The sequence below is a fragment of the Sturnira hondurensis genome, unplaced genomic scaffold, assembly GCF_014824575.4.
Source record: "Sturnira hondurensis isolate 20B ecotype Veracruz unplaced genomic scaffold, ASM1482457v3 Scaffold0017436, whole genome shotgun sequence".
Classification (NCBI taxonomy): Eukaryota; Metazoa; Chordata; class Mammalia; order Chiroptera; family Phyllostomidae; genus Sturnira; species Sturnira hondurensis.
In genome coordinates, this window is record NW_028090067.1 from 18,575,441 (window position 1) to 18,602,657 (window position 27,217).

The 27,217-nt window shown below is 39.4% G+C and overlaps 1 protein-coding gene across 2 annotated transcripts in view; it reads right to left on the reverse strand.

Moving 5' to 3' along the window:
- The window catches only part of MRTFA (myocardin related transcription factor A), a 142,137-nt gene that overhangs the window by 102,789 nt on the left and 12,131 nt on the right, over nucleotides 1-27,217 (reverse strand). The window contains exon 2 of one of the 2 annotated variants that reach the window (XM_037068107.1): nucleotides 18,615-18,876. In XM_037068107.1, coding sequence (XP_036924002.1) covers nucleotides 18,615-18,876 — 262 coding nt within the window. Of the gene's footprint in view, nucleotides 1-1,753; nucleotides 2,012-18,614; nucleotides 18,877-27,217 lie in introns of those variants that run through there. The other variant, XM_037068112.1, reaches the window with a different exon arrangement.

Sequence of the window (27,217 nt, forward strand, 5' to 3'; positions counted from 1 at the left end):
AAAACCAACACATTATTAAAGTTTTTGAAGATTTAAGAATCACAACTATTACAGAAATCGGTTTCCTATTATGCCTTGCTATACCCAGTTTCTCTACTTTTACACATACATGCAAAAAAGGTCCATATCCATGCTGTTCTCTGCAGACCTTTCTACAGGTTTCCTACCTGTATCCAACACCCTTGTCAATTTCATCTACACTTGTCTTACATTCTATTATCCTCTGAAAGTTTTATGAAGTAGTTGGCTCAACAGATGGGTGGCTAGCTCTGCCCAACATATGTCACAGGAAAAACAGCTCTTGGTCAAGACTACAAAATAAGTAAATCCCTTTCCCTTATCCAGCTGGGAACAGTGAGACCCCTCAGGTAAAAGCAAATGATCTTTCAACATTTATTAAGAAAAGTTACCGGAATGAGGTGAGCTGTAAGTAAAAGATGATCAAAGAAGGGAGAACGAATTCAAAGGCTAACATCTACTCCTTAAGATGAACTCTGCACTCGCCTGCAGAAAACCAGAATACAGAGAAGAAAAAATAATCTGAGTTAGTGTAATGGGGAGCTATTTCATCAAAGACAGATGGGAAACACTCAGATAAGCACATTATCTTGTTTAGAATACAGAGCTCAACAGATCTGGGGGAGGAAAAGGAAAGGCAACCTAGCATATATGAACAGAAAAACTCTAATGAACAAATGACTTATCATGGTCTTATTTATAAAAACAGAAGAGTAGCAGTATCTTTTCTCTTTGCTCCTAACCTGTCGATAAAGCTTAAACAGATAGCATCTGATCCTGTCTTCAGATGGATATCTGTGTCTTTCAACATACTATCTAAGCGCTCCCCAAGGAGAACAGTGAGACCAATCCTGCCAGAGACAGTATCTGGCAGAATGAAGGAGTCTCATTCTCCTTTGAGTTAAGGCCAGTGGATGGGAAGAGGTCCTCAAACGCCACTTGTATGATCTATTGAGATAGGCTATGAAACAGGAAAACACTACAGACTACATTTTAGCAGAAGCCTAAAAATAACAAAAGAACATTCCCTATTTTAGATATCTAACTTACGGATTTAAAAATACTAAAAGTAAAACAAAACACTGAAAACAAACTGGAATTTTAAAATGTTTTAAAAGATCCTTTTGAGTTGGGAAAACCATTTTCAGAGAAAAAACTTCCAAAATCCTGCATTCTTTGTTTGCTGCCTCCTTGCTCAAACTTTCCCATCTCCAAAATTTAGAGTCCCAATCCTATGTGTTATCAAGAGCATTTCCAAAGAACCAAAAGACAATATACCACAAAAGAGAAAAAACAGCAAAGGAAAAAATTTTAAATATGCTTTCGCATTATAACATACATAGACATAAAAATAGAGTATGTATTATTGCCTAAGTCAGACAGTAATGGTATAAAACAGAAAAAACAGGTTATCTTATATTAAAAGCAGTGTCACAGATGATAAAATAATTGATTAAAGGAAAATAGTTATTTCTCCCCCACATAAATCTCCTCACTGAATAGTTTTAAGATTAGTAAATATCTAATTTGAAGCTGTCTGAATAATTAAAATTTGCAATTAGAAAACATTATTAGCATTTTTACAATAAAAATCTGAAAACGAATACATTTACTGGGCCATTAATCTACTCCCAACTATCTTCCTCCCCATCTCCATCCAATCCAAGTGTAAATATTCCCAACCTTTCTTAAGAAGCCTATGGCAAATAGGGTTTACAAGAAATATCGGAATTACCGGATTGCACAGCCATCATTAACATCTCAGGTTCCAGTAGAGTCATGACAGATCCTTCTCAGAGATAACAGCCCACAAATACAATGAAAAAATTCAAAGTCACAGAACAAAGATGTTGTCTTCAGAGACTACTGAAGCTTCCGTAAATTCAGCCTCACGCCTTATGCTCAAATCAGACTGTGAGGACTCACTCCCCTTTTCCACCCTTCAGACAAGTCAAGATGGCACAGAGTTGAATTACTGCCGACAGGAAACCAAAAAAAGCTCTTAAGTTAAGACATATGAAGTGTGGTTAGAAGGGTGAGGGAGCTCCTCCCCTTGCTATTCGTCTGGGGGCGGGGGGGGGGGGGAGGCAGGAGGAAGGAGAGAGGACTACAGAAAGAGACCTTCAGACAACCAATCAACTGCTTTTCCCCCACTCTCTTTTAAAAAAGGGAGGATGAGATTCTGTTCAAAATCTTAATTTAAGGGACTTTGCTGCTATGCAGCATTGAGCAACAGATTAAACACAATCCAAACAACTCAATCCTGTGAAAGAAAACAGCCCAATTACTGACCCACTGCTGGGAGGCGAGGATGAGGCACAGGCACATAGAAACACATACATCCAAATAGATATGTATAGTGAGTGAGTTTTCGGAAACAGAGTTCCAATGGCTTTTTCCTATGTGATATTTATAGATAACAGGCTAAGGAAGTTGCATATTTAACCACAGAAGCTCAACTATTTCTCCACCCCCACTCCAATTAAAATATCTGTTTCAAAAAGTCATCTGAATACATTCCAAAGCTGTAATCTGTCTTTCAGATCTTCCAATCCCCAATAAGACCCCTGACTTGTTCCTACATGAGACATACGATCTGTGAATAGACAGCTTACTAATGTTATTTGACTTTTCTAAAATGCTTTATGATCTTGCTGGATATATAGAGCACACAAGATGACATTTCCAATACATAAGAATTTCCTTTTCCTGAGAAATTTCCTTTTCCTGATAAAGAAATTTCAATTCTTTTTTTTACTACCACAGAGTGGGATCTTCTGAACTAGAACAAACATGGGCACTTTACCCTCCACGGCAAAAACAAAAACAAACTAAAATCCTTTTCAATTACAGCAATTTTCAGTAACCCAAAATTATAAGCTCATTCATTCCCTTCACAGTATTTTTATTGATATTCACAAGAATATTTAGATGCTTTTTAGCATATTTAATTGACTTTTAAATAACCAAAAACTAGAAATCCATGTTTATATGTTTACCTAGAAATCCTCAACTTTCTGATTAACTCTCAGCCTGCATCCTGACAGCCTATCGCTACAAACTCAGCTCAGCAAATGCCTAAATGCTTTTGTAGTCAAACAAATGATAAATGAAAGCACTAAGATGCCTAAAAAAGAAAACTCTCAGAATGACTGAGGGCAATATTTGATTGTTAAAAAAGCAAAGCAATGCAAATTTGGGGTGGTGGATATTCTGTGTCAAGAAGAAAAACTCCCTTTCTTTCTCACTCCAACAACATCACATTTTAAAAAAAAAAAGGTCTTTAGAACTGTGGGAATGACTCAACAGGCAACAACAGAGTGGCAGGCCGTGTGGGCTACATGCTACTCTGGAAAGACAGAATCATTCTCTCTGGCCCTTTCTGGCAACCAAGCTCTCAAACTGTCTTATGAAAAATTGGTAAATTTCAACTCTCATACTACATAATAGTCTGGTCAGATGTTAGCAACTAAAGGAAAAGCATCCCTAAAAGGCTGAGTCATTTTTTGTCCCTATGTGGGCTGTACAATTTGCTGTGTAAGGGTATTTTAAGCAAAACAAGTTCTCACAGTTCTGCACTTCCCGGAAAATATATACAAATTATAAAATGTATGCACAGAAGGTGGCTAGAAGAGCAGAGGGCTGCTTCCCTCCTGCCAAAGCCTCTCTCTTGGCTGTTTAAGAGTGCTCGGAAGGCTACAATATCCCAGCCCTATACATATTGATAAGTCACATGGTTGGAGGCAACAGTAACCTATCACATTGTAATTGACTGCTTAATTTTCTCACAGTAATTCCACAGCCATCATTTATCTCATCTGAACTTTAGGATAAAAGGAGCTACAGAAAGACTATTTTTAAAACACCTAAAAAATTAACCTTAAAAAAAGGAAATAACAAGCAATATAATCTTTGCTTACTGCTAAGATTTTGCATTTACCCCAGTGTATGAGCACAGTGACAGGTTTCACAATTCTAAGTTTGAACCCCTATGGCAGCTTCAGTTCCACTATTTTTTGTACAATTATCTAAAATTTCACAGAAACTTCCAGCCAAGATGGAGGTGTAGGTAGACACACTGTGCCTCCTCGCACAACCAAAATAAGGACAACAAATAATTAGAAACAAAATAACAACCAGAACTGACAGAAAAGTGAACTCTATAGAAGTCGGACAGCCAAGGAACTGAAATGTGTATTTATCCAGACTGGCAGGCAGGGTGAAGTTGGGCGGAGAGGGGTCACGGCACAAGAAGCAGTAACACCGGGCGCCCAAGGCACCCCGGGTGCACAAGACAGCAGAGGGCGGAACCCGGGCACGCAGCAGGTGGCTGGCAGACCCTGGGCGTGGAGTGGCAATGGGAAGACCCAGTGAGGCAGCAATTGTGAAGTGGGCACTGCACACATGCTGGCTAGTTGACTAGGCAGCAGTCCCACATTCGCATGCAGATAACGGGAGCGAGATAGACCTCGCAACCCAGGGTCCCAGCACCAGAAAATAAAGCCTCAAAACACCAATTGAAAACACCTGTGGGGTTGAGGCGCAGGGACAGACTCCCAACCTCACGGGAGAATTTGTTGGAGAGACCTACAGGGTTCTAGAATGTACACAAGCCCGCCCACACAGGAATCAGCACCAGAAAGGCCCAGTTTGCTTGGGGGAAGTGGCAGAAGGGACTGAGGACCGACAGAGAGAGAAGCAAGCACCAATGTTCCCTCTTGGACCCCTACAGCGTCACAACCCAGCAACTGGGTTGCCCCACCCTGGTGAACACCTAAGGCTCTGCCCTTCAGTACATAGTGACAAGACAAAAAAAAAAAAGGCCGAAACAGAAGAACAGATCAAAGCTCCAGAAATAATACAACTAAGCAACAAAGAGATAGCCAACCTATCAGACGCACAGTTCGAAATACGGTGATCAGGATACTCACAGAACTGGCTGAATTTGGTCACATTAGATGAAAAAATGAAGGCTACACTAAGTGAAATGAAGGGAAATGCACAGGGAACCAACAGTGATGGGAAGAAAACTGGGACTCAAATCAAGGGAGTGGACCAGAAAGAAGAAAGAAACAGCCAAACATAAAAGAAGGAAGAAACAAGAATTCAGAAAAACGAGGAGAGGCTTAGGAACCTCCAGGACATCTTTAAACGTTCCAGCATCCAAATTATAGGGGTACCAGGAGGGGAAGAGGAACAGCGACGAGTGGAAAACTTATTTGAACAAATAATAAAGGAGAACTTCCCCAGTCTGGCAAAGGAAATAGACTTCCAGGAAATCCAGGAAGCTCAGAGAGTGCCAAAGAAGTTGGACCCAAGAAGGAACACACCAAGGCACATCATAATTACATTAGCCAAGATTAAAATAAAGGAGAGAATCCTAGAAGCAGCAAGAGAGAAAGGGACAGTCACCTACAAAGGACTTCCCATCAGACTGTCAGCAGATTTCTCAAAAGAGACCTTACAGGCAAGAAGGGGCTGGAAAGAAGTATTCCAAGTCATGACATGCAAGGACCTACATCCAAGATTGCTCTATCCAGTAAAGCTTTCATTTAGAATGGAAGGGCAGATAAAGTGCTTCTCAGATAAGGTCAAGTTAAAGGAGTTCACCATCACCAAGCCCTTATTTTATGAAAATGTTAAAGGGACTTATCTTAGAAAAAGAAGATAAAAAACATGCATAGTAAAATGACAGCAAACTCACAATTATTAACAACCACACCTAAAACAAAACCAAAAACAAAGCAAACAATTAGAATAGAACAGAACCACAGAAATGGAGATCACATGGAGGGTTATCAACAGGGGAGTGGGAGGACAAGAGAGGGGGAAAAGGTACAGGGAATAAGTAGCATAGACGGTAGGTAGAAAATAGGGAGAGGGCAAGAGTACTGTCGGAAAGGTATAAGCTAAAGAACTTAAGACACATGGAAAAGGTGGGTAATGTGTGTGGGAGAGGGTGTGCAGGGTAGAGGGGAATGAAGGGGGGAAATGGGTCAACTGTAACAGAATAATCAATAAAATATATTAAAATTTTTTTAATTAAAAAACTTTTTTTTCATAGAAATAGAAGTAAACTTTGACAAGGTCTCTGCACAAGTGAACATGATTTTCTAGTTAATGGCTCCAAGGGAATGGAGAGTAATGATCTTAATTTCCAATACAATAAAAGCTCTTTTGCTTTTAGTCATAACTCTCTAGCTAATCAACACATGTTTAATATGACCTGTAGTCTAAAGGGAACTGATAACTTTGCCATATCAATAGTTTACCCACAAAGCTTTCCCACCCGCCCCACACTGGCTCCCCAAAGGAATTTAGTGTTTCTAATCAAGAGGAATTAAACAAGTTCTAATCCTGCTTGACCTTCAGACTGGATTTCTCACAGTTTCCTTACTCTTCTAAAAACTTACCTCCTTGATTTCCCTAACTCTCTGACCTTTGCTCTCAGAATCCTAAGTGGCTCCTCTTTCTCTGCTCCTTTTCTTTTACATTCTCCCTGAGCAATCTCATCCTTTCTTAAGGTTAACTACCACCTACATACTGATCCATATCTAGCCCTGACTTCACCTGTAAGCTACCAACTATGTATCTCTACCCTGATATCTTAAACTCCCTATGTCCAAAAACAAACTTTCAATATCATCACCCTGTTCAAACCCTCAAGGTGCACTGCTTCCATTTCCCCTAACTTAGGTAACAGCACTCAGGTCCCAAACCATAAACTAAGACCCGTCCCTCCAGCCTCAAACATCTAAATATAACTGATTATCATACAATTTATTCCTCATATCCATCCTTTTCGTTTCACCCCTACAACCAAGGCTTTATTTCAGGGCCTTAACAATTCCTGTCTGGAATATAGCAACAGCTTTTTAAAAAATTACAGGGAAGTTCAACCATACACAAAGGCAGAAAGAATGGCATAATAAGCTTTATGTACCCCAGCATCTAGCTTCAAAATGTATCAACACATGCCCCCTATATCCACACAGAAGCACCCAGACAACACTGGATCACTCTAAAGCCAATTCTAAGTATCATCTAATTTCATCTTTATTCTGTACACATAAAACATAGTAATTTTTTTCACACAAGCACAATAGCATTACTACACCTAAATTTTTTTAAATCCCTTAATATCATCAACTACCCAATTAATGTTCATTTTCCCAACTGTCTCCTAAAATCTTTAGGGTTGATTCATTCCAAATGGAGTCCACATTGCATTTTCATTGATGTGTCTCTTAAGTCTCTCATTAATCTATAGATTGCCCTTCCTCTTTTTTTTATAGGAATAGCTTATTTTCCTTCTTTTTTTAATATATTTTATTAATTATACCATTACAGTTGTTCTATTACCCCCCTTCATTCCCCTCCACCCGCACACTCCCTCCCCCCACCATTCTGCCCCCCTTAAGTATGCTAAAAATCCTAAATGCAAGCTTTTATAAGCTTGCTATTAAACAGCTTTCAAGGACCTAACCACGTGTCTCAAGTTCTTTAGATTCTATATTTCCCCCACTATTCTTGCCCTCCCCCCTATTTTCTATCTACCCTCTATGCTATTTTTTGTGCCTTCTCCCCCCTTCTCTTCCTCCCACTCCCCTGTTGCTAACCCACCATGTGTTCTTCATTTCTATGGTTCCACTCCTGATCTACCTGTCCTCTTGGTTTGCTTTTGTTTTGTGTCATTGTTAATAACTGTGAGTTCTGTGAGTTTGCTGTCCTTTCACTGTTAATATTTTTCATCATCTTTTTCTTAGATAAGTCCCTTTAGCATTTCATATAAGGGCTTGGTGATGATGAACTCCTTGAACTTGACCTTATCTGAGAAGCACTTTATCTTTCCTTCCATTCTAAATGAAAGTCTTGCTGGATAAAGCAATCTTGGCTATAGGTCTTTGGATTTCATGACTTGGAATACTTCTTTCCAGCCCCTTCTTGCCTGTAAGGTCTCTTTAGAGAAATCTGCTGACAGTCTGATGGGCACTCCTTTGGAGGTGACTGTCCCCTTATCTCTTGCTGCTTCTAGGATTCTGTCCTTCATTTTAGTCTTGGCTAATGTAATTATGATGTGCCTTGGTGTGTTCCTTCTTGGGTCCAACTTCTTTGGGACTCTCTGAGCTTCCTGGATTTCCTGGAAGTCTATTTCCTTTGCCAGACTGGAGAAGTTCTCCTTTATTATTTGTTCAAATAAGTGTTCCACTCGTGGCTGTTTCTTTCCCCCTTCTGGTACCCTTATAATCCGGATGTTGGAACGTTTAAAGATGTCCTGGAGGTTCCTAAGCCTCCCCTCATTTTTTTGAATTCTCATTTCTTCATTCCTTTCTGGTTGGATGTTTCGTTCTTCCTTCTGGTCCATTCCATTGATCTGACTCCCAGTTTCCTTTCCATCACTATTGGGTTCCTGGACATCTCCCTTCATTTCAATTAGTTTAGCCTTCATATATATGTTCCTCTAATTTGTGACTATAATCCACCAGTTCTGTGAGCATCCTGAGAAACAGTGTCTTGAATTGTGCTTCTGAGAGGCTGGCTATTTCCTGGTCGCTGAGAGTTATCGGCTCTGGGACTTTGAGTTCTTCTTGCGCCATCTTTTGGGCTGCTCGTGCCTGTTATGTATGAGGAGCAGAGCCCTAGGTGTTCACCAGGGCAGGGCAACTCAGTTGCTGGGTTGTGACGTTGTATGTGGGGGCGGGGTCAAAGAGGAACAATGGTGTCCTGTCTGCCGCCTCCCGCGCCGCAGCCACAGGTGCCGCAGCTGCCACCATCACCGGGCCCACGTCAGCCCTCCAGCACTGGGTTCATCCTCTGGGGCCTGCATGGTCCATCTCACTGTGCGCGAATGTGGGACCGGGGTCAGTCTGCCCAACACCCTGACTGGGTCCGGGCCACTTGCGCACCTAGGTAGGGGGATCTGTCCTGCCCGACCCTGCTCAGCTGCTGGCTCCGCCACTCTTACCGTCCCCATTGAACGGTTAGTTGTTGTCGGACTTCCATATAATTCAATTTTCTGGCCTTTGGCTGTGTCTTTGTTCTCCAAACCTTTGTTGTATTCAAACTTGGTTGTGGGAGAAGGCACAGTGTTTCCACCTATGCCTCCATCTTGGCCGAAGTCTTTCCTCTCTTCTTTTTTTGTTGAAAAAAAAAAAACCAGGTTGTTTTCCTACATTTTAGATTTTGCTAACTGTATCCCCCTGGTGTCATTTAACCATGCTGCATCCCCTGTACTTCCGGCAAATTACAAATTAGATACAGAGGCTTGACTCAGTCCAAGTTTTTCACAAGAATATCTCATAGGTGGTACTTCAGCAACAGCTTCTTAACAGCACTCTTTCTCTCCAGCCTTGCCTTGATTTAAACCCATCCTTGCTACCACTTGATTCTCATTCATCTCCCAAAACTCAGTTTAAGTGCTGCCTTCTCCAGAAAGTCTTCCCTGGTCCCAGCACTTTCCCCACCTTCCTCACACCCTCCACAAACATAATAAATACCCCTCATTTGCACTCCCCCGAACCTGTACCCACCTATATTATTGTTCTTTACCACATGACTTAGTGCCACTGTATTGAAAGATCTAGCACAATGTCTGATGTGCAAGCATTCATAAATGTAAGCCAAATGAAATGAAAAGCCTAGTTATTACAGAAAATTCTAACAGCATGGGAAAAGTTCATAACAACAAAAGATTTCCTACCTACTAAGAAAAGATAGGCAATCTGCTACAATTTTCATTAGAACACATGCTGGCTGAAGGTGTTATTATTTAGAAACCTACATGAAGACTAATTATCCATAGCACTGAAGTATAGGGCATATATAAACAAGAACATCCACAATAATGCCCTCAGCAATATTAAATGCTAATGACAATGAAAATGCTCAAATTGTAGGGAATGAGTAAGAGAAAGGAGAGAAACAGCGGGGCTATGATGAACTGTAGTATAAACACATATACACAAAATAGCAAATGATCTTTGTGGGGTGAGGGGATTAAATAAATGATGCCACAGAATGAACTGTCATACACCCATTAAAAAGGCTACTTATAAAACTTTCAGTGACATCTGAAACATCTTAAATTATACAATGCTAAGTCAAAAAAGCATATTATGAAGCTCAGTTATTTTTAAAACATACATTTGGAAGAAGACTAGAGGGAAATAAACCATATACTAAAAGCAATTTTCTCTAGAAGATGGACTCTACTGGGAAGTGTCTGTTTATTTTATTTTTTAAAGAGGGAGATTCTATCTGGTATCTCTTGTCCAGAAACCTAACACAACATCTGATAAACATATAAAATGGGAAACTGACTATCTTTCAATACTGAGATGAAGTAGGTTACCTCTAAATCGGTGCTCCCCAAACTTTTCAGCACCACAACCCATCTGTGACAGGGAGCAGGGAGGACTGGGGGCAGGGGAGAAGGACCGGAGGTAGAGCTCAGGTAAGCTTTGCTTCCGGTGAGGTTCCTAACAGGCCTCTGACTGACACCGGTCTTCCCCCTGGAGTTGGGGATTCCTGCTCTAGATAACATTATAAACAGAATCAATGAGGTGATGTGTTTAGTATTTGGGCATCTGAACACTGACTGGGATACCTAATCTACAAAATCCTTGACAACCAAGCTTCCTGAGGATCGTAAGTAACAAAGCGCTTTCCTTTCCCCCACAAAATGTTATAATTTGAATCAGAAACTGCCCACTCAAAATTTTACTTCTCCCAGCCGTTAATTAGTACTTCCTGTGCAACACTAAAGCATGAAAGGATACAGTGCATACACTTATAGGGAAAAACTGCAGTATCTGCCCTTTCTGCACAGGCTGCACATGTGGCAAACAAATGAGCACTTCCTAAATTTTACACAAAGGAAAGAAAAGCCTATGAAAGGGGACAAAGCACATTCTTTTTGCTTCCATTCTCTCCTTACTCCTCTTTACATAACTCTTCCCATCCCAATCAGCATAGCAGATAACTGTATCGTGTTTCAGAAAAATATTTGGGATCAGCAAGAACAGTTAGAAAATAATTTTTTAAAAAGATAACACTAACAATAGCATTAAAATATATGAAACCTCTAAAAGTTAATCTAGTGAAAGACGTATAAGGCCACCACAGAGAAAATTATAAAATTTCATTGGGAACCTTACAGAAAATCCAAATAAATGAAGAAATAAATACACTTACAGTATAATATTCTAAAAATGTTAATTCTCCACAAATTGGTTTATAGATTTAACGTAATCCCAATCAAAATCTCCATGATTTTTAAATTCATATGGAAAGACACTCTTGAAAAAGAAAAAGGTGAGGGGACTTCCTTCTTTCTCCCATATAACAGGGCTTACTACAGTTATCATCATTAGGACCGTGAGGTGCTGGTGTAGGCACAGACAAACAAGACCCACACAAACAAGAGTGAGCTCAGAATCACACCACACATAGGCAGGTCCTTGATATATGAAAGAGGTAGCTCTGCTGATCAGTGGGGAAAGTATTTTCAATAAATAAGAGTCCATTTGAAAAAAATTAAATTCAGGTTTACTTTATCCCACACAAAAAATTAAGACACAAAACTCATTATAAAAGATTCATAAATCAATTACATTAATTTAGAAATTCTTAAAAGATAAAGAGAATGATAAAGATAAATCACAGAGTAGAAAAAGATATCTATAACACATTTAAGAACAACTAGTATTCCAAATATGTAAAGAACTCCTATTAGTTCACAAGAAAAATAACTGACAACAGTAGAAAAAATAGACAAAAGATTTCAACAGGCACTTCACAAAAGAAGAAATCCAAATGGCCAATATAAGAGATATTTAACCTTATTAGAAACCTTATTAGAAAGCAGTAACATGAAAATCAAGGACGTCATAAGGCCCCTTTACACGCAGAGTGTACCAGGACACATGAACAGTCACAGCAACGTGTGGTAACCTAAACCTGGCAACAACCCAAAAGTTCACCAACAAAATGGAGTTTTTACAAAATTACAGAATAATTTTCCATGGGAGCATCCACTATACAGTAATGAAAGTGGATGAATTAAAGCTATATACATAAACAAATACCACATATGTTGAACAAGAGGAATACTGGTACTTCTGGTCACTGGTATGCAATCTACTATATAAAGTATTTTCAGTAGTCATGAAACTTCTTACGGATTATTGCTTTATTAAACCCCTCTTCTGCTCTTCAGTACTGTTCTAACACCATTGAGCTGGCCAAAAAGTCTGTTACATTTTTTCCCACAGAATGGCTCTAGTATTGCTTAGTTGTCTTTAACTCCATTTCAAACAATTTTGTTAGATTGTATTGTGACAGCTGTCATGTCCACATGCATTTTTTTAAAGTATTAAAATTGGTGAATTTTTGTGTAGCCATTTTAACATTGAAGCTGGAAGAAAATAACATTTTTGGCATACTGTGGTTTATTACTTCAAGAAATGTAAAATAACACAACTGAAAAGCAAAAAACAGATTTGCACAGTGCATAGAGAAGATGTGGTAACTGATCAAATGTGTCCAATGTGGTTTGTGAAGGTTCTTCATACTACTGACATTTTGGACGAGTAATTCTTTGCTGTGGGGCTGTCTTACACATTGGAAGATGTTTAGAAGCACCCTGGCCTCTACCTACTTGAAGCCAAGGGCAGGAGAAAGCCAACACACTCAAAATATCTAAATCAATACAGTTATTGATGAAAATGAAAAATGTGTCTTTTATTTTACAGAGAAAAGTAAATAGACTTTTTGGCCAACCCAACAGTATCTCACCATTGTTTCCTTTCTAATATTGAATCCAATTTCATTTTCTTGGGTTTCTTTTCTCCTGCCAAAATGATAATTATGTAGTGTACACCATTACGTTTGTCTGCCAGTTTCAAGTATCCACATTCCCTTTAAGCATGATCACAATTAATCAATGTGGGGTTCCTGGCAGTTAGGAAACCATTCTAGCAACTGAAGAGGTGGACTCAGACACTAAAGTAGACAGGTGATCTAGAGCCAAAGTTTTTAACTTGAGCTCTTTGAGAGCTGCCTGAGGGCATGAAGGAGGCCAAGTTAGTAGGGGTCTGGCTGCTGCATTCAGGTTTCATTCAACCAGAGCAGATGTTTCACACACTGGGCTTATGAACACAATTTTCAATTTAAAGAGTTCTTCCACTTAAAAATATGTTAAAACTTCTGGTCTAAATGGTCTATCATTAATTAAGAAAATAAAATAAGTACTCCACCAAACCTTTCACTTACATGGAGACAGACTCAGAAAGTCTTTCTTTCAAATTATCTAAATCCTGAATTAAATAAGTTTTTTTTTCTGTCCAGTGACAGTCAATAATCACTTTCTCATTTTAATTGCTTAAATCTAAAACGTCAACATTTCAGTGAGTTACTAGTTCGTTTCATCAATCATTCATTTGCTCATGTATCCAACAAATACTTATCAAACAGTATATTCTAGGACCTTACTACTTAAAGTGTGGCAACAGCAATGGCATTGACCTGGATGCTGGTTAGAATCTCTGGCCTCATCCTGCTTTAAAAATTGGAATTTGCATTTAACAGGAACCGCTAATTAACTCATTAGCAGTCTAAGTTTCTAAGGATAACTAAGGATAAGGATAGCTATCCATAGTGCTTAAGTTTCTAAGCACTAAGGATAACACAATAAGCAAGACAGACTGTAATCCCTGCTTTCCCAAAGCTTCTCATCTACTCAAATACAGTAACAAATGAGTAGATAATTATGCACAGGGTACTTTGGAAGAAAACTGAAAGAGCAAACTCCTGACCTAAGCAGGGAGTCCAAGGAAGAAGTCCTGAAGAAAGTACCCCCAGATTCTTAACTAAAAAGAAATGTCAGACAGAAGAGAAAGATGGTCATTCCAGTAAGAAAAAAAAAAGGACAGGAAGAGGAACTGAGATGTGAACGTGTGCCTCTTATGGGAAGTCCCAAATCAGTTATGAGTGGGAACAGATGAGGGATGGACAGAAGCTGGCTATGAAGCACCTGGTTTGCCATGCTATGGAGGAGCATAAGCTTTATCCTGGAGGAAATGGGGAACCAAAGTGACTTCAAGCAGGAGAGCAGTAACCACATTTACGATTTAGAAACATCATTCCAGTGGCCACAGGGACATGATTAGAAAAGAGGAGCCCTGATGAGTATGGCAAGTTGGCCTGATGCTGTCTAGCAAAGAGAAAAGTCGCCCTTTCAATTACTGGTCGGGGCACATGCCTGCGTTGCTGCCTGGTCCCCTGGTTAGGATGTATTCAAGAGGCAACCAGTGGATGTTTCTCTCTCACATCACTGTTTCTCTCCCTTGCTTTCTCTCTCCCTTCCCTTCTCTCTAAAAAATAAAGAAGACTGGAGGCCAGTTAGAGGGACATTGCCATAAAGCATTATTAAGCGTCTGAACTAAGTAGTAGCTATAAAGATGGCAACAAAAAGATAAATTCAGTAGCTATGATCATTGCATGATCTGCAAAAATTGGTAACTGATGAATATGAAGACAGACCAGGGGGTAGAAGAAAGATGGGATAAAAAAAATTATTTCCAGCCCTGGCTGGTGTAGCTCAGTAGATTGAGTAAGGGCCTGCAAACCAAAGGATCACAGTTTGATTCCCAGTCAGGGCACATGCCTGGGTTGCAGGCCAGTTCCCAGCAGGGGACACACGAGAGGCAACCATTCACTGATATTTCTCTCCCTCTCTCCTTCCCTTCCCCTCTAAAGATAAATAAATAAAATCTTTTAAAAACTTATTTCCAAAAATCACGTTACAATTTTCTGGAGGACAATTTGGAAATGCTGATTTTAAAAAATTTAAAAACTTCATACCCAAACATGTTACTTATACAATCAGAAGGGGAAAATGTTCTTTATGTCCAGATATTTTTACCTACTGGGAATCTATCCTATAGATATGCCAAGATGTTTATCACAATAGTATTTATACCATTAAGAAAATAAAAACAGCCCTGGCCAGCAACTCAGCTGTTGGAGCAGTGTCCCATACACCAAAAAGTTGCGAGAGTTTAATGCCCAGTCAGGGCACCTAGGCTGCAGGTTTGATTCCCAGTTGGGGTGCACACAGGGGGCAACTGAATGATGTTTCTCTTTCCCTTCCTCTCTCTCTAAAATCAATAAACATATCCTCTGGTGAAGATTAAATAAATAAATACAAACAATGCAAGGGTCTCATAATAGGAGACTGGATAAATGTTGCACACACCCAATTCAAATATCAAACATCAAAATGTTTTCTAAGACTGTTAAATGATATAGAAACATCTCATATTTTATGAAAATAATTTACACAGACTACATTTGTATAAAGTAAATAAGTAAATGAATAAACAAAAACTGACGGACTATTTATGACCTGCTACCACTGGCCTTCAATGAACTGTGTAATTATGAGGGAATTTTTATTTTCTTTTTTTCCCATGTTTTATTTTATTATAAAACAAAACTTTATAAGTTTTTACTTACAAAGAGAACAAAACAAACAACCCCCTGGTGTGAACATCCAGATGGAAGGTAGTGCCAATTCCTACAGTGGAGACTTCGGCAGGAACTGCAGGCCAGATCATGAGTTCACCCTGAGCACACTGAGTCTGTGGCATGTGCAGTGGAAGTGTTCAACAGACAGCCAAACACAGGAAACTGAAACTCAGGGGAGAGGCCTGGCCTGGACATGCAGGGTAGGCAAAATTAGGTTTATAGTTTTGAGTACATGAAAGAGTTTATTCTTGTATTATTTATTAATTATTGTGTGCGTAGGTGTAAGTATGTATGTATGTATGTATGTATTACAAACCTACTTTTGCCCACCCCTGGATAAAATGGGAATCAACAACACATAACAGTGATTAAAGCCAAAGTTGTAGGGGAAATCATTCAAGGTAAAGATATGGAGTAAGAAGTAAAGAAGCCCTAGGGTTGAACACTAGGAAGCAACAAGATTTAAATGGTGGGCAGAGGAAGATAGCAAAAGGTCTGAGCCAGGAAAAAAGTGGCTTGAAAGGCAGAGCTTAAAAAGTCAGTAAAGAAGAATGTCACAGAAGTCAGTGGAGGCAAAGTTTCAGGTCTGACGGGGTAGTCAACCATATCAAATGCTGCAGAGAGGTCAAGAGAATAAAGAGTGCCTATCTGATCTACACTGAAAAGAACACTAATGGCTTTGGCAATGTCAGCTTCTGAAGTAGGTAGGGACAGAAGCCAAAATGCAGTGAAGTCTCCACAATGTGGGAAAGTAAAGACAATGCCTGTAAACTAGTCTTTCAGGAGCTTGACTCCAAAGGGAAAGTTAGAGTAGTTTTTCAAAATGGGAAAAATCCAGTTGATATATACGACAAAGAGTCGAAAGAGAAAGGCTGAAGACAGACCAACACCTCTGTCCCAATAGCAACAGCTGCCTGCTTCTCCACTGAGACCATCACAGCTGTCTGCACCAATTTTCTCCACTTCCTGCCCAAGATACAGGAGGTTTGTCGTTTGCTATCTGTCATCACTTTCTCTGCCATTTCTCCCATCCCTGAGGAATGCTGGTCTTTACTCCTGCTCAAGGCAAAGCCAATGCCTTTGGATCCCATCCTCTCTCATCTCCACAAGAACCTTGCTGTATCAGTTATCCTTTCTCTTTTTCTGTCTTCAGCTTTTCCCTCTGGATTAAATCGTTCCCCTTAACATATACAAATCAGCTGAACTCTCTGCCATTTGTTGTGGGGGGGAGTAGAAATTAGGAATGGGAAAAGAACACACACACACACACAAAAAAAAACACCTGATTGAGTGTTCACTGATTCCCAAAATAAAAACTGCTTGAGTTTCCATTACTCTTCCCACTATGGATATAAAAATTAAGAGTTCTTGGCTCTAGTGAGACACATAAGTAAATCAGTAATTTATTCATTCAGCAAATATTTGTCACCCACTATGAGCCAGATGTTAGATAACCTGTGAGCAAAATAAAGTTCCTGGTCTTATGAAATGTACTATCGGCAGGGGGTAAAGGGAGATACAGAAAATAAACACACATATACACCCATCAAAATAAGTGGCTGGAAGACAAGGCAAGACAGAGAATAATGGGAGGCACTACTTCATAAAACAGATAGGGAATGCCTCCCTAAGGAAATGACATTTGTGCAGGCACTTCAGTAAAGACACAGCAAGTACCAAGGCCCTGGGACAGGGAGCACAGTGGATGTGTTCAAAAAACAGCAAGAAAGTCAGTGTGGCTGGAACAGAGTAGAGAGAGCTAAGGACGGGGATAAGAAATCAGGTCCCTGAGGATACCAGCACCTCATCACAAGAACTATAACTTCATCATAAGCCTCACAGGAAGGCACTGCAAGTGCTTGAGAGGAGTGTAAAAATGTCTAATTTCAATTTTCAAAGGCTCACTCATATTGCTGAGTGGAAGATTCCAATTATAATTTAAGGTGATAAAGTATGATGATAAAGGGCCACTGGGCAAATCAAAAGAGAAACACCTAACAACGAATATGAGTTAGGACATGCTTTTCAAAGGGAGTGATGAACACGAGTTACTGGCAAGAAAGGGGGAGTCTATGTCAAACAGCCGGCACAGACATAGAAAAGCCACAGGAGGTTTTGAAAACGTTTGGGTATTTCGATTCCCAAGCATCAAACAGTCCAACAATATTTTCTGAAAATATAGCTTTTATAATGTCCACCAAAAAAAAAAGATATCCAGGAATAAACCTAGTAAAATATTTGTATGACCTTTATGAAGAAATTATAAAACTCTATGGAAAGATATTAAAGGAGACCTATTTAATTGGAGAGATAACTAATTGAGAATACCCAATATTTAAAATGTATATTCTTCTCATTACCCTGTAATTGACAGATTTCAAATCAAAATCCCAACAAGTATACAAAAAGTTATGTACAAGAATTTCATAGCACCATGATTTACAATAGTCCCAATTATCCATTAAAAGTAAAATGGATGCCCTGGCTGGGTAGTTCATTTGGTTGGAGTCTCGTCCCATACGCGAAAAAGGCTGCGGGTTCCATTCCCTGTTGGAGCATGTACAGGCCACTGATCAATGATTTCTCTCTCACACCTATTCTCTCTCTCTCTCTTTCTCCCTTCCTCCCTTCCCTCCTTTCTCTCTAAAATCAATAAATATATACTTGGGTGAGGATTAAAAAAAAGTAAAACAAACAAATTTCAGTATATTCATAAAATGTATTATATATATAGTAATAAAAAACTACAATCACACACAGTTCAACACAGATTACTCCCTAATTTTAGCACAATTTACAATACACCGATGTTCAATAAATATTTGCTGAATTAATGAATTTATGGAAAGGATGGGGCGGGAGAAGTAAAAAAGGAGGAAGACAAAGCAATGATAATAACCCAGGAGGAGGATGTTGGGTTTATAATGATCACCTAAACTTACTATTTCTCTGTTTTACCTGCAATAATAAGATTATAAGAAACTTTTACGAGACATGAAATAAAGTAAGGCTCTATATGAAGACCCTGGTTCAAAATCAGGCAATACAAGAGCTCCATGTGTACTCACCATTCTTCCGCTCACTGAGTGGAGGCAAATTGGGGTTCCTGCCAGGGTGGAGGCTGAGGGTCAGCTCGGGCTGCAAGGAGAGCTCCTGCAGTTCATTGGCAACAGCTTCACTCTGGGGACTGGGAGCAGCAGACAGGGACACGAGCACTGGTTCATCATCATTTTCGCCAGCCCCTCCTCCGTCCAGCCCATTCACAGCGATGACGGAAGGGGGCAGGCACACTACACTGGAGAAATCCACTTTGGCTTTCGTGATGGCAACCTGGAAATGAAAGGAGAAACAAAAAGTTTAGATGTCACTGTGAAGAAACTATTCCACTGAGTATAAGCTGAATACTAATATTTTAAATTCTATTATTAGCAAGCTACCATTATTCTTAAAAAGTTTTTGTAAAGTAAGGTAGCATCATTTTTAAATTAAATATGTACACAGAGTGCCTAAGATTAAAAGTCTGATACTCCCCCCTGGCTGGTGTAGCTCAGTAGATTGAGCGCAGGCCTGCGAAGCAAAGGATCGTGGTTCGATTCCCAGTCAGGGCACATGCCTGGGTTGCAGGCCAGTTCCTAGTGGGGAATGCAGGAGAGGCAACCATACATTGGTATTTCTCCCCTTCTCTCCTTCCTTTCCCCTCTAAATATAAATAATTTTTTTTAAAAAGTCTGATACTGTCCTCAGCTACATCACTCAGGAGAACAACATATAATTGAAATAAAAGTAGTGCACACACATGTACAATGAACTAAAAAGAAATAGTGGCCAAGGAGAACCAGCTATGAGATCAGTATTACCCCCCAACTACTAAGACAAGTAACTTGAGAAATAACAATAAGTATCCACAAAGAATGACAGTATCATGTTGTACCAACTAGGGGGAGAAATTTTCTTTAAGAAAACAATTCTCAAGCCATCGGATTCCATAAAGAAATATAGAAATATCTATTTGATGATGGGCATTAGTCTACATGAATGTTTAGTCACAGTATCTAGGAACAGGATATTAAAAACGAAACACCTAGCAACAAGGGAAAGAACGAGATCTTTAAAAATAACAAGTACATACAATATGAAAGTCTTCTCAACAACATGGGAATAATGGTTAAGTAAATTAAGACTATATTTATTCACCAAATCCTATGCAGTTAACAATAATTTTTATAAAGCATTTAACATGTGGGAAATGCTTATCTAAAGTATAAGAAAAGATATGCCCTGGCTCATGTGGTTCAGTGGACTGAGTGCAGGCCTGCTGACCAAAAGGTCTCCAGTTTGATTCCCAGTCAGGGCACATGCCTGGGTTGTGGGCTAGGTCCCCAGCTGGGGACGTGTGAGAGGTAATCAATGGACATTTCTCTTGCACATTGATGGTTCTCTCCCTCTCTTTCTCCCTGTCTTCCCCTTTCTCTAAAATTAATTAAAAATAAATAATAAAATCTTTCTAAAAAGCATACCCATATATAAAAATGTTTCACAAAAAAATGACTATAAGGAAGTATACTAAAACAAAATGGGTTTGAATGGACCATTAACATATTTTCTTTCTTTTTACTGTCTTTAGTTTCCAATTTTTGGAAACTAAAATACTTAGATGTTTTTATAACAAAATATATGTTGCTTTTATAATGAAAAAGCTATAGTTCTATCGAAAGGGGGACCCTAGGAGTTAGTCCTCTGCAGACTTTAGTGAGGGCTTTAGTCTAATTTACTTCAGATGAAGAAATCAACATGATATTGCAAAGTCATAAAGAAAGGCATCAAAAACTAAAAGGACCATCCCATTCTACTTTCATGTAAGGCTACAGTACGCCCAGACCTGATTATAGTTCTGTTTGATACACCCCATAACACATAAAATTATTGGAAAAGATCCTGATAAGAGCAATTAAGATGGGGAGAAAGTGTCATTAAAGAGAATAAAGATATTGAGAACTCTCTGCTTAAAAAAGGCTGGAAAAAGACCTGAATGAGGCAAGTTCAAAAGAAAAAAATTTAGAAGCCCAATAGTCTAAGAGGTAATATGGGCAAACATTGGGAAAAGAATTTTTTGGAGCCCTGGCTGGTATAGTTCAGTGGGCTGGGCAGGATACAAAGGGTCACCAGTTTGATTCCTAGTCAGGGCACATGACTGGGTTGTGAGCCAAGTCCCCAGTATGGGGTGCACAAGAGGCAACCCACACATCGTTATTTCTCTCCCTCTCTTCCTCCTTCTCTTCCCCTCTCTCTAAAAATAAATAAATTTTTAAATAAATAATTGTTTTTTAAGGGTTTAAACAATTTTTAGGAATTAAAAACCAAAAAATATACACTAAGAAAATTCAGAATCAAACCTTCAAAAAAATTTTTTCGGACTTCCGCCAAGATGGAGGCATAGGTGGAAACACTGCGCCTTCTCCCACAACCAAGTATGAATACAACAAAAGTTCGGTAAACAAAGACACAGCCAAAGAACAGAAAACTGAAGTATACGGAAGTCCAATAACAACGAACCGTTCAACCAGACGGATAAGAGTAGGGTGGAGCCAGCAGCAGAGCAGGGTGGAGCAGGAAAGATCCCCCAACCCAGGCGCGCAGGCAGCCAGAGTAGCAGCGGGTGACAGCTCGCTCAGACCCAGTGAGGGGGCGGGGCAGGGCGGCCCCGGTCGCGCATTCTCACGCAGATAGGCCAGCAGAGGAGTGGGCAGTGAGGCAGACAGAGCTGGCCCCAGCGGGTGAACCCACTGAGTGTGCAAAGGGCTGACTGCAGTCGCACATTCTCGTGCAGTGGGACAGACACAGGGCCCAGGCTGCAGGAGGCAGCAGATCGGACCGCCATTGCTTTCCTTTGACCCCGCCCCCACATACAGTGTCACAACCCAGCAACTGAGTTGCCCTGCCCTGGTGAACACCTAGGGCTCCGCTCCTCATACATAACAGGCACGAGCAGCCCAAAAGATGGCGCAAGAAGAACTCAAAGTCCCAGAGCCGATAACTCTCAGCGACCAGGAAATAGCCAGCCTCTCAGAAGCATAATTCAAGACACTGTTTCTCAGGATGCTCACAGAACTGGTTGATTATAGTCACAAATTAGAGGAACATATATATGAAGGCTAAACTAATTGAAATGAAGGGAGATGTCCAGGAAACCAATAGTGATGGAAAGGAAACTGGGAGTCAGATCAATGGAATGGACCAGAAGGAAGAACGAAACATCCAACCAGAAAGGAATGAAGAAATGAGAATTCAAAAAAATGAGGGGAGGCTTAGGAACCTCCAGGACATCTTTAAACGTTCCAACATCCGGATTATAAGGGTACCAGAAGGGGGAAAGAAACAGCCACGAGTGGAACACTTATTTGAACAAATAATAAAGGAGAACTTCCCCAGTCTGGCAAAGGAAATAGACTTCCAGGAAATCCAGGAAGCTCAGAGAGTCCCAAAGAAGTTGGACCCAAGAAGGAACACACCAAGGCACATCATCATTACATTAGCCAAGATGAAAATGAAGGAGAGAATCCTAGAAGCAGCAACAGATAAGGGGACAGTCACCTCCAAAGGACTTCCCATCAGACTGTCAGCAGATTTCTCAAAAGAGACCTTACAGGCAAGAAGGGGCTGGAAAGAAGTATTCCAAGTCATGAAATCCAAAGACCTATAGCCAAGATTGCTTTATCCAGCAAAGTTTTCATTTAGAATGAAAGGACAAATAAAGTGCTTCTCAGATAAGGTCAAGTTCAGGGAGTTCATCATCACCAAGCCCTTATTATGTGAAATGTTCAAGGGACTTATATAAGAAAAAGAAGACGAAAAATATGAACAGTGAAAGGACAGCAAACTCACAGAACTCACAGTTATTAACAACGACACAAAACAAAAGCAAACCAAGAGGACAGCTAGATCAGGAGCAGAACCGCAGAAATGAAGAACACATGGAGGGTTACCAACAGGGGAGTGGGAGGAAGAGAAGGGGGGAGAAGGTACAGAGAATAAGTAGCATAGATGGTAGGTAAAAAATAGATAGGGGGGAGGGCAAGAATAGTAGGGGAAATATAGAATCCAAAGAACTTGAGACACATGGTAATAAACTAAAGGGGGGGAATGGTGGGGGAGGGGGTGTGCAGGGTGGAGGGGAATGAAGGTGGGGGAATAGAACAACTGTAATGGCATAATCAAAATATACTTTAAAAAATAAAACTTCGTGACTTAACTCGGTATAAGGGACTCCAAATTTGGTAATTTACAATTAAGATTGTGTAACATGAGAGATACCACGTGCTTGTAAGAAAATGACAAATGGTTCTCCTGTTTCTCTGTAATTCAATAGGAATGTTGAGAATAAAATTCGTCTAAAAAAAATAAAATAAATAAATAAAACTTCCTGTCTACGCAGATATATATATATAATTAGACACAAATATTTGAAATATATATATATAATAAGACACAAATATATATATATATATATATATAATTAGACACAAAGATTTGAAAACAAGTATTTTTTGAGAGCTTACTCTGTATGTACTAGGTAATGCCCTCAGGTCCTACAGAAGGTAAGGAAAATATCAAGTCTCGGCTGCCCTTATCTCTGTCACTAACACCCCCATCATCTTCAGATAACTTAAAAACAACTCAGACTTCAAGAAAAGGCCTCCCTCCCTCTTCATCTTACAAATCACCTAAAACCGAAGAATATGAGAAACAGAAATAGATACAGTTGACCTCGAAACAATGGAAAGCACATGAAAAAAGTGGTAAGGCAGATTAAAAGATGGCTACCAAATCACTGACATTTCTCCCTTTCCTAGGTGAGGTCTAATTGGTTCCCCTCCCTTGACTCTGAGCTACCCTGTGACTCCTTGACATGGAGTACAGTGAAAGTGATGCTGTGCCAGTTCCAGGTCTAGACTTTAAGAGGACTGGCAGCTTTTACCTCGCTTCTACCACTGCTTACTTTTACTATTTTAATGAGTTAATAATACACTAGATGAAAGGAATTTTGTTCTACTGTCCTTTTAACTCAAGTACACAGAGTAGGAAGTAAATATATATATTTGTTAATTTAACTAACTATATAACCCTCACAGCATATAGACAGTCAAAGTCAGCATTGATTCAGGAAAAAAGAGGGAAGATAGTTGTCATAGGTAGGTATTTATGTTTAACCAGAAATACACAGGAGATCAGAAAAGGCTTCCTGAGAGAAGTAACATTTATATTTGAGGACAACCATAAAAAATGGGTAAGAATAACAAGATTTACTTATTTTTCATTCATTCTCTCAATAAATATCTACTACGTAGCTACTATATGCCAGAAACTGTTTCTGAGTACTCGGGATAACACGGTAAATAAAAACAAAGTTCCTGCCCTTGGGGAGCTCATATTCTTCCACGAGACAGAATATTATGAACAAAAACATGGATGTGAGAAAGTGTGGATAATGATCTAAAAGGGTAATCCAATTTGGCAGACGACATGGTGGTTCAAGTACACGTTACATGAGATGTGACTGCAGTGGCAACCTGAGTTCAGCTCTAGAAAACAGGGAGGAACACAATCAAATAGAAAATTAATCTGGCAGCAGAGTAAATACAATACTGGATTGGAAGAAAAGGAATATGAAGTTTGGGATAAAGTTATAAAGCTACCTCAACAGACAAGGTATAACATGTTGAGACCCTGAATCTGTGTAGTAACTGTAGAAAGAAGGGAACTGCCATACAACATCGGAATCACACCTAGAGCAGGGCAGGAACTCAAATTTTTGTCGAACAAATAACACAAAATTTATATGGGATATGATGGGTTGTGTCTGTTGTAGCGACAAAGGAAAGGGAGATGTCAAAGATAACAGAGTAACTGCTAGAATGATGATTCTGTTAATAGAATCAGGGAAGAAAGGAGAAGAAATTTTATCTGAAGGAATGATGAATTTGATTTTGGATGCTGGATCCAGGAGACAGAGCCAAACTCATTTACCTAATGTCATCTGAGTTGCCACTAGGTGTATGAGAAGGAAAACATGGAAATAAAGGTACAATGTTAGTAACAAACTAGAAAACAAAGATAGGAAGAGAACATCAGAAAAACGTAGGGAAACTAAGAGAAAGAGGCAGAGGTCTTTTTCTAAAGATTTTATTTATTTATCTTTAGAGGAGAAGGGAAGGAGAGAGAGAAGTATCAATGTATGGTTGCCTCTCGTGCATCCCCTGCTGGGACCTGGCCTACAACCCAGGCATGTGCCCTGACTGGGAATCAAACAGTGATCCTTTGGTTTGCAGGCGTGAACTCAATCCACTGAGCTACAACAGCCAGGGCGAGGCAGAGATATTGATATAAGGGAATAATAAATGGCTATCAGACCTGACTGTTGATAACTCAGGAGGTCCCAGTCTCAGATTGCCGGCTTTGGGTCTTAGAACATCCCTCTGATTCCTAAAATTATCGTATAAAGCTGAGTATTTATTTCATATCAGTACTTTCTATTCACACTGTTTTAGATCTCAATAAACTTGTAACTTTATAATGCTGAGAAGCAAACCAGCTGTCCCCAAACTTAAAGACACAAGTAAGTTCAAGGGCTTACATAAAAGGACATGAACTTAACAGCTGGAAGCAGCAGAAATAAATAAAAACAGTAGAAAAGATATGTATTTTATCCCCAGGCTCAACAACTTCTATTGATTACCTCTATGCCTTCTTGACGAGCCCCTGCCAGATACCTACAACTTAGAATGGCAATTTTCAACGTTTTTCATTTCATGAACTAATCATTAAAATTCTGCGACACACCAAAAAAAACAAAGGCACTGCAAGGTTAAATAACTTGAAAGTGGGTAATCATACTTCAGAATCCATGCCCTTAGTCACTCACTCTATCAGAATTTGACAAGAAGCAGCTAGCTATACAAAGGAAACAGCATGTGTAAGTTCAAGGGCCATGAAGTGAGAATGAGCTTGGCACCTTCAAGGAACACAGCCAGAGAGCGGAACAGGATGGGAGAATCATATTCTATGAAAAACTGGATGCCACTGGGCAGTTTTAAGCAATTGAGTAATACAATCTGACGTATGTTTTTAAAAGATCACTTTGGCAGCTATGGGGAGAACAGATTATAGGGGAAGTTGTTCACCTTGGTCTTCAACCTGACTTTGAGTTTGGTATAACTTACCATTTTGCCTTGCCCCCTAGTAACAACTGCAGTAATGTTTTGGGAGAAGTCATGATATGTGACCTATATCTCAATACATCTCAATACATATTATGAGTTTCATAATATGACCTTGAGCAAGTCACTATGAATAAAAACTGTTACTATCCTAAAGGGTCTTATGAGAAGTTACTATGAAAAGTACAAAGAGTTTAACTACAAGGTGGTATTTTGTTGCAAACATTTAACAGAAATTTGACAGTTTGCCTTAACCCAGTAAATACCCCCTCCCCAAGAAAAAGTTGCTTGAAATGTAAAACACTATTTTGGCAAAATGACTCTGTTACTACATTCCTTGAACTATACTGTCATACCCACAAACACTACAGACATGCTTTCCTGATTCCTAATTCCTCTTGTACAGTGTTCAAATGCATTCCAGTTTTTTAACGTGGAATTCTATCTTTTGGAGATTTTATTCTCTAAAGGAAAGGATGATGGACATTTAGAAATCCACATGAGCCTTGGTCAGACAGTTGGTTAGAACATCATCCTAATTTACCAAAAATTGTAGGTTCAATCCCTGGTCACATACAGTAATCAACCCATGAATCTACAATTAAGCAGAACAATTAATTGACATTTCTGTCAAATCAATAAATTAGAAAGAAGTTAACATGCTATATATAAAAAATCTAAATAAATTTATTTTTAAAGATTTTATTCACTTATTTTTAGAGAAAGGGGAAGAGAGAGAGAGAAACATCAGTGTATGGTTGCCTCTCACACATCCCCTACTGGGGAACCTCCCCAGCAACCCAGGCATATGCCCTGACTGGGAATCAAACTGGCAACTCTTTGGTTCCAGTCCGACTCTCAATCCATTAAGCAACATCAGCCAGGGCAAAAACCTATTAAATTTAAATGTGACCTAAACATATTTTGTGTATTCACCTACAAAATTATGTAATCTGTCCTGAGACGATTTTCAAATTCTTCTGTCACTTCCACTCTTTCTTACACCAAAACCTTACACTTCAATAAACCAGGACAACCTGAAATGTGGACAAGCCACAGTATAGAAATCTGCCATAGTGATCCTGTTCAGGTATGAATAATATGAAAACTTTTGAACATACTAACTCTAGAATGAAAAACTGGTTGAGACAAACCTCACCCAGGATGCATTTAGGGGAAAGACATTTACATATTGTGCTTTGTTTCTACACTACAATGAAGCGTTGGAAGAGAAGCCCTATTTTCCAGTGGCAGAGCCTCATATCCTATCCTTAGGCTTTCCGATGAGTTCCCGTCCCATAGCTTAAAACTCAGGTTCATTTCTATAAAAGGAGTCACGTATATTTCCCTAAATTCTTTTTTTTAATCCTCGCCCAAGAACATTGTTTCACTGCTTTCAGAGAGAGAGGAAGGAAATGAGAGAAACATCAATGTGGGAGAGAAACATCGATTGGTTA